Here is a 9,058-nt window from a genome sequence, read left to right as displayed (position 1 = left end):
GGCCAGGAGCCCCGGCGGGAATTAGAAAAAGCATGAAATCTCATCCACGGGCGGGATGAGGTTTCACGTAGGTTTTTAAAAATTTTAATAAAGTTTTTGTGATGGGGAGTGAGGGGACATGGAGTGATGGTGTGGGTGATGGGGAGTGATGCGGAGGGTGATAGGGAGTGAGGGGGAGATGGAGGTGATGGGGAGGGTGATAGGGAGTGAGTGGGAGATGGAGGTGATGGGAGGGTGATAGGGAGTGAGGGGGAGATGGAGGTGATGGGGAGGGTGATAGGGGAGTGAGGGGGAGATGGAGTGATGGTGTGGGTGATGGGGAGTGAGGGGGAGATGGAGTGATGGGGAGGGTGATGGGGAGTGAGGGGGAGGGTGATGGGGAGTGAGGGGGAGATGGGGTGATGGTGTGGGTGATGGGGAGTGAGGGGGAGATGGGGAGGGTGATGGGGAGTGATAGGGAGGATGATGGGGAGTGAGGGGGAGATGGAGTGATGGTGTGGGTGATGGGGAGTGATGGGGAGGGTGATGGGGAGTGAGGGGGAGATGGAGTGATGGTGTGGGTGATGGGGAGTGATGCGGTGGGTGATGGGGAGTGAGGGGGAGATGGAGTGATGGGGAGGGTGATGGGGAGTGAGGGGGAGATGGAGTAATGGAGAGGGTGATAGGGAGTGAGGGGGAGATGGAGGTGATGGGGAGGGTGCTAGTGAGTGAGGGGGAGATAGAGGTGATGGGGAGGGTGATAGGGAGTGAGGGGGAGATGGAGGTGATGGGAAGGATGACAGGGAGTGAGGGAGAGATGGAGGTGATGGGTAGGGTGATAGGGAGTGAGGGGGAGATGGAGGTGATGGGGAGGGTGATAGTGAGTGAGGGGGAGATGGAAGTGATGGGCAGGGTGATAGAGAGTGAGGGGGAGATGGAGGTGATGGGGAGGGTGATAGGGAGTGAGGGGGAGATGGAGGTGATGGGGAGGGTGATAGGGAGTGAGGGGGAGATGGAGGTGATGGGGAGGGTGATAGGGAGTGAGTGGGAGATGGAGGTGATGGGGAGGGTGATAGGGAGTGAGGGGGAGATGGAGGTGATGGGGAGGGTGATAGGGAGTGAGGGGGTGATGGAGGTGATGGGGAGGGTGATGGGGAGTGAGGGGGAGATGGAGTGATGGGGAGGGTGATGGGGAGTGAGGGGGAGATGGAGTAATGGGGAAGGTGATGGGGAGTGAGGGGGAGATGGAGTGATGGGGAGGGTGATAGGGAGTGAGAGGGAGATGGAGGTGATGGGGAGGGTGATAAGGGATTGAGGGGCACATGGAGGTGATGGGGAGGGTGATAGGGAGTGAGGGGGAGATGGAGGTGATGGGGAGGGTGATAGGGAGTGAGGGTGAGATGGAGGTGATGGGGAGGGTGATAGGGAGTGAGGGGGAGATGGAGGTGATGGGGAGGGTGATAGGGAGTGAGGGGGAGATGGAGTGATGGGGAGAGTGATAGGGAGTGAGGGGGAGATGGAGGTGATGCAGGAGGGTGATAGGGAGTGAGGGGGAGATGGAGTTGATGGGGAGGGTGATAGGGAGTGAGGGGGAGATGGAGTTGATGGGGAGGGTGATAGGGAGTGAGGGGGAGATGGAGGTGATGGGGAGGGTAATAGGGGAGTGAGGGGGAGATGGAGTGATGGTGTGGGTGATGGGGAGTGATGGGGAGGGTGATAGGGAGTGAGGGGGAGATGGAGTGATGGGGAGGGCGATAGGGGAGTGAGGGGGAGATGGAGTGATGGGGAGGGTGATAGGGGAGTGACGGGGAGATGGAGTGATGAGGAGTGTGATAGGGGAGTGAGGGGGAGCTGGAGTAATGGCGAGGGTGATAGGGGAGTGAGGGGGAGATGGAGTGATGGGGAGGGTGATAGGGAGTGAGGGGGAGATGGAGTGATGGGGACGGTGATGGGGAGTGAGGGGGAGATGGAGTGATGGGGAGGGTGATAGGGAGTGAGGGGGTAATGGAGTGATGGTGTGGGTGATGGGGAGGGTGATAGGGAGTGAGGGGGAGATGGAGTGATGGGGAGGGTGATGGGGAGTGATGGGGAGGGTGATAGGGATTGAGGGGGAGATGGAGTGATGGTGTGGGTGATGGGGAGGGTGATAGGGAGTGAGGGGGAGATGGAGTGATGGGGAGGGTGATAGGGATTGAGGGGGAGATGGTGTGATGGGGTGGGTGATAGGGAGTGAGGGGGAGATGGAGTGATGGGGAGGGTGATGGGGAGTGATGGGGAGTGTGATAGGGAGTGAGGGGGAGATGGAGGGAGGGGGAGGGTGATGGGGAGTGAGGGGGAGATGGTGTGATGGGGTGGGTGATAGGGGAGTGAGGGGGTGATGGAGTGATGGGGAGGGTGATGGGGAGTGAGGGGGTGATGGAGTGATAGGGAGGGTGATAGGGAGTGATGGGGAGGGTGATAGGGAGTGAGGGGGAGATGGAGTGATGGGGAGGGTGATAGGGGAGTGATGGGGAGGGTGATAGGGAGTGAGGGGGAGATGGAGTGATGGGGAGGGTGATAGGGGAGGTGAAGCTGGTTCACTCCCATTTTTGGTGACTGTCCAAAAAAAAGTTGTTTTAGAGAAGTTTTTATTTCCTGGTAAGAAGTGCTTATCGCACCGAGTTAACAGTTTTGTGTTTATGTCTCTGCAAAATGTGCGTAGCTGACTGCAGTAATACTGCAGTAATACTTTTCTCTGATATGTATGGTCATATTTATGACTATTCTCAAAAATGAGTCATTTGTGAACATTTTTGCTTTTCTGGCAAAAGATGCTTCTCTCACTGAAGTAACTTTGTTTGTTATTTACTATTTTTTATGAAGGTACAAAAAGGTGGTTATTTTGATTTTCTGGCACATAGTGCTTATCACACTGAATTAACAGCTGTTCTGTTTACTTTTTTTCATGAACATAAACACAAAAATCAAGTTGCTTTTGAAAAGTTTTGATTTTCTGGGAAAATGTGCTTATGTCACTGGCTTCAACATTTTTGTGATGTCCGTATACCTTTTTGAAGGTCCAACAATTTTTGTGGCATATTTGAGAAGTTTTCACGTCCTTGCAAAAATTGCTTATTTCAGAGTTAAACATTTTTTGGTTCTGCATTTTTTTCTGTGTCAAAAATTGAATCATGCTCAAAAGGTTTTGATTTTTTTCAAAATGTGTTTATCTCACTGAGTTAAATTGAGTTAAAAATTACCATTTTTATGAATGACCAAAAACATTCTTGAAAGGTTTTTATTTTCTTTGTAAAATGTCGTGATGTAACACCATTTTTTTTGAATGCTCTGATTTTCTTGGAAAGTTTATTTATCTTACTAAGGTAAATGTGACTTTGACCTACTGCTATTGGTCCAGTTGCCCCTCAAAAATTGTCAGTTTTGAAACATTTTTGATTTTCTTGCAGAAAGCACCAACATTCTTTTGTGATCTATGATTTTCATGAATGTACAAATCTTGCTTGAAAAGTTTTGAATTTTTTTTTTAAACACGTGCTTATCTTCACTGTGTTCAACGTCTTTTTGAGAGGTACTGATATTTATGAATCCCCCCCAAAAAAATGGTGAGTCGTTTTTGAAACATTTTGACTTTTCTCACAAATAGTCGTAATCTCAATGAGTTAAACATTTTACTGCCATTGCGTGTCCACAGGTTTGAGATATTTTGGAAAAGTTTTGATTTTCTTGCCAATTCACTGAGTGAAAGTTTTATTTTGCAAAAATAAAAAGCAAAATACTTGAAATCTGTAATAAAACCTGAAAGTGCTGGAAAAAGTCAGTGGGTCTGGCACCATCTGTGAAGAGGGAAACAAAGTTAATGCTTGGAGTCCAGTATGACTCTTCTTTGGAACCCAAAGTATTCCAGACAAGAGTCGTTTGGTCTTGTCAAGAAATGGAAACTGACCTTGGTCCAGTCTCGGGCGAAGACTCCACTTCCTAGCAGGCCTAAGTTCCGAGCACGGCAGGGTGACAGAAGCATGCTCTGTTTAAGGTATTTTTCTAGTTAAAAGGCTCAGCCATCCTGACACTGGTGGTGTGAATACACAAAGGGGACGGGGGCGGGGGGGAGACCCAGGGAGAGGTCCCACAGAAAGAGAGAGAGGACCTACGGAGGAACATCACTGGGAAAGGAGCCACAGTGGGGAGACCATCAGGAGGAGACTACCACTAGGAGGAACTACTGGGGAGAAGTACATCGAGGCTCCAAGCAGCCAAAGTGCTGCTGTTGGCAGGCTCCAAGTCGTGTGGGCTTGAGAGAAGCTCTGGAGGGCTGAAAAGGCAGTGGAGTTGTGCTGTGAGTCACTGCTGGGGTGCAGCCTCGGGAAGACAGTGGAAGTAGGAGAAGAGCAAAACCTTCAGGGGGTGAGCAGTCATTGAGGCAGTCCGAGTTGGAGCAACTTTTGGAGGAAATTTAAAGGCTAGGTTTTCAGCAGCAAAGACTAGAAATCCGTCATGAGGAACCCAGGAGGCCATTCAGCCCATCCAGCCTGCTTCGCCATTCAATGCGATCATGTCTGATCATCCACTTCAATGACTTTTTCCCCACACTAGCCCCATATCCCTTTATGCCATTGGTATTTAGAAATCTGTCAATCTCTGCTTTAAACATACTCAATGACTGAGCTTCCACAGCCCTCTGATGTGGAGAATTCCAAAGATTCACTACCCTCTGAGTAAAGAAATTTCTCCTCATCACAGTCGTAAGTGGCTTCCCCCTTATTTTGAAATTGTTTCCCCTGGTTCTAGACTCCCATCTTACCTGGATCTACCCTGTCTATTCCTTTAAGTATTTTGTAGGTTTCAATGCGATCACCTCTCATTCTTCAAACTCTAAAGAATATGGGCCCAGTTTCACAGAATCAGAATCACAGAATGCAGAAGAGGCCCTTCGGCCCATCGAGTCTGCACCGACACATGAGAAACACCTGACCTACCTACCTAATCCCATTTACCAGCACTTGGCCCATAGCCTTGAATGTTATGACATGCCAAGTGCTCATCCAGGTACATTTTAAAGGATGTGAGGCAACCTGCCTACACCACCCTCCCAGGCAGCGCATTCCAGACCGTCACCACCCTCTGGGTAAAAAAGTTTTTCCTCACATCCCCCTTAAACCTTCTGCCCCTCACCTTGAACTTGTGTCCCCTCGTGACTGACCCTTCAACTAAGGGGAACAGCTGCTCCCTATCCATGCCCCTCATAATCTTGTACACCTTGATCAGGTCGCCCCTCAGTCTTCTCTGCTCCAACATAAACAACCCAAGTCTATCCAACCTCTCTTCATAACTTAAATGTTTCATCCCAGACAACATCCTCTGCACCCCCTCCAGTGCAATCACATCCTTCCTATAATGAGGTGACCAGAACTGCACACAGTACTCCAGCTGTGGCCTCACCAAGGTTCTATACAACTCCAACATGATCTCCCTACTTTAGTAATCTATGCCTCGATTGATAAAGGCAAGTGTCCCATGTGCCTTTTTCACCACCGCACTAACATGCCCCTCTGCCTTCAGAGATCTATGGACACACACGCCAAGGTCCCTTTGTTCCTCAGAACTTCCTAGTGTCATGCCATTCATTTAATACTTCCTTGTCAAATTACTCCTTTCAAAGTGTATCACCTCACACTTTTCAGGGTTAAATTCCATCTGCCACTTATCTGCCCATTTGACCATCCCGTCTATATCTTCCTGTAGCCCAAGACACGCAACCTCACTGTTAACCATCTGGTCAATCTTTGTATCATCCGCAAACTTACTAATCCCACATAGCCATCTATGTCGTTTATCAATGACGAATAATAGGGGACCCAGCACAGATCCCTGTGGTACGCCACTGGACACTGGCTTCCAGTCACTAAAGCATCCTTCTGTCAACACCCTCTGTCTCCAACAACTAAGACAATTTTGAATCCACCTTATCAAATTACCCTGTATCCCATGTGCATTTGCCTTCTTTATATGTCTCCCATGTGGGACCTACACACCTGGTCACCTCCTCAAAAAATGTAATCAAATTTGTTAGGCATGACCTCCCTCTGACAAAGCCATGCTGACTATCCCTGATCAAACCTTGCCTCTCCAAGTGGAGATAGATTCTCTCCTTCAGAATTTTCTCCAATAGTTTCCCTACCACTGACGTGAGACTCACTGGCCTGTAGTTCCCTGCCTTATCTCTACAATCCTTCTTAAATAGCAGAACCACATTACCTATTCTCCAGTCCTCTGGCACCTCCCCCGTGGCCAGAGAGGAATTAAAAATTTGGGTCAGAGCCCCTGCGATCTCCTCCCTTGCCTCCCTCAGCAGTCTGGGACACAAATCATCTGGACCTGGAGATCTGTCCACTTTTAAGCCTGCCAACACCCCCAATACCTTGTCACTCCCTATATCTCTTTTGCCCAATCTCTCTTCATAAGACAGTCCCACCATCCCTGGAACAAGTCTGCACTCCCTCTATGGCAATAATGTCCTTTCTGAGGTAAGGGGACCAAAACTGCACACACTACTACCCAGTGCGGTCTAACCAAGCTTCTATACAATTGAAGCAAGACTTCACTACTCAAATCCTCTTGTGATAATGGCTAACATTCCATTAGCCTCTCTAGTTGCCTGCTGCACCTGCATGTTAGCTTTCAGTGACTCATGGATAAGGACACCCAGGTCCCTTTGTACATCTACACTTTCTAATCTCTTACCATTTAGGAAATCTGTACATCTGCGCATCTGTTCCTTCTGCCAAAGTGGATAAGCTCACATTTTTCCACATTATATTCCATCTGCCATGTTCTTGCCCACTCATTAAGTCTGTCCAAATCCTCCTGTAGCCACTTTACATCTTCCCCACAACACACATTCCCACCTAGCTTTGTATCATCTGTGAACTTGGAAATATTACATTTGGTCCCCACATCCAAATCATTGATATATATTGTGAACAGCTGGGGCCCAAGTACTGACCCTTCCGGTACCCCACTAGTCATAGCCTGACAACGTGAGAATGACCTGTTTATTCTTACTCTCTGTTTCCTGCCTGTTAACCAATCCTTAATCCATACCAGTATATTGCCTCCTACCCCATGTGTTTTTATTTTGCTAATCAACCTCGTGTGGGAGACTTTATCAAAAAAGCCTTCTGAAAATCCAAGTACACTATGTCCACCGACTCTCCTTTATCAGTTTTGTTAGTAACTCTCAAAAAACTCCAAGAAGTTCATCAAACATGATTTCCCATTTGCTAATCCATGCTGACTATGCCCAATCAGATCACTATTATCCAAGTGTCTATTTATCACCGTTTATAATAGATCATCACATTTTCCCCTACCACTGATGTAAGGCCAACAGGTCTGTAGTTCCCTGTTTTCACTCTCCCTTCTCAAAGAGTGGGTGACATTTTCTACCTTCCAATCTGCAGGAACCATTCCAGAATCTATAGAATTGTGGAAGATGATCACCAATGCATCCACGATCTCCATAGCAACCTCTTTCAACACTTGGGGATGTAGAACATCAGTTCCCAGGGACTTATCAACCTTCAGTCCCCATTAATTTCTCCAACACAACCTTCTTACTTATACTAATTTCCTTCAACGCCTCATTCTCCCGAGTCCCTTGGATCTCAAATTCTGGGTGATTTCTTGCATCTTCCTTAGTGAAGATAGACACAAAGTAATCATTTAGCTTCTCTGCCATTATGAAATCTCCTGACTCTGCCTGTAATGGACCCACATTTGTCTTAGCCAAACGTTTCCTTTTTACATACCTATAGAAGCTTTTACAGTCTGTTTTTATGTTGTTTGCTATGTTACATTCATATTTTATTCTCTCTTTATCAGTTTCTTGGTCCTCCTTTGCTGTATTCTCAAATCCTCCCAATCTGCAGGTTTACTACTATTTCTGGCAACTTTATAGGCCTTTTTTAATCTTATACAATCCTTAACTTCCTTTGTTAGCCACTGTTGACTGACTTTTCTTTTTGAGTTTTTGTGCCTTTGAGAAATATATTATTTCTGTAAATTATGTAATAATTCTTTAAAAACTATCCATTGCCTTTGTATTTTTCCAATCCCCCTCAGTGAATTTACCCCTCATACCTACATAATTTCCTTTGTTCAAATTTAATACCTGGCTTCAGATTGAACAACCTCACTTTCAAACAGAATATAAAATTCTATCATACTCTGGTCACTCATCCCTAAAGGTTCTTTTACAGCAAGATGATTAATTAGCCCATTTTCTGTTACATAATACTAGATCTAAAATAGCCTGTTCTCTGGTCGCTTCCTCAACATACTGCTCTAGAAAACCATCCCTAACACACTCCAGAAACTCGTCCTCCACAGCATTACTGATTAGGTTTACCCTGTTTATGTGCAGGCTGAAGTCACCCATGATTATTGTATTATGCATGCTACATGCTTCTCTAATCTCCTGGTTAATACCATGCCTCACACTACCACTACTGTTTGGTAGCCAATAAACAACTCCTACCAATGTTTGCTGCCCTCTGCTGTTTCTCAGCTCCACCCAAACAGATTCCACATTATGTTCTTCTGATCTGAGATCCTCCTTTACTGATCCCATCCCTCATCATCAGGAGGACACCACCTCCTTTTCCTTTTTGCCTGTCCTTCCTAAATGTCAGATATTCTTGAATATTCAGTTCCCAGTCTTGGTCACCCTGTAGCCATGCTTCTGTAATGGCAATTAGATCATACCCATTTACCTCTATTTGTGCTTTTAAATCATCCACCTTGTTGTGAATGCTGCATAATTCAGGTAGAGTGTCCTTAACTTTGTATTTTTGACATTATTCCACATTCTAAGCTTAGCAGATGCTCAGCTGCGTTCCACCTGCCTTCTAATCTCACTTGCCAGTTTTCTACTTCCCGTAGAAAACGTACTTTACTTCCTTCCAATTGGAGCTACCCTGCAGGTTCCCTGACGGAGACAGGGTTTTAACGAGATTCTGTAATTCACAGTGGACACTGACGTCTGGGTGGGTTGCTGAGAAAGCCGTAGGCAATGTCTTGGTTG

The 9,058-nt window shown here is 46.9% G+C and overlaps 1 protein-coding gene across 1 annotated transcript in view; it reads right to left on the bottom strand.

The window, feature by feature from the left end:
- Positions 1–3,997, bottom strand: part of LOC144696326 (ubiquitin carboxyl-terminal hydrolase 47-like) — an 83,046-nt gene extending 79,049 nt beyond the window's left edge. Inside the window, exon 1 of the mRNA XM_078567543.1 lies at positions 3,923–3,997. Coding sequence (XP_078423669.1) covers positions 3,923–3,997 — 75 coding nt within the window. The remainder of the gene's footprint in view (positions 1–3,922) is intronic.
- Between the last annotated feature and the right edge of the window lie 5,061 nt (positions 3,998–9,058).

This window comes from Cetorhinus maximus, chromosome 22 (genome assembly GCF_964194155.1).
Source record: "Cetorhinus maximus chromosome 22, sCetMax3.hap1.1, whole genome shotgun sequence".
Taxonomy (NCBI): domain Eukaryota; kingdom Metazoa; phylum Chordata; class Chondrichthyes; order Lamniformes; family Cetorhinidae; genus Cetorhinus; species Cetorhinus maximus.
The sequence above is the reverse complement of the archived record's forward strand: the minus strand, read 5'-3'. Positions and strand labels throughout refer to the sequence as shown.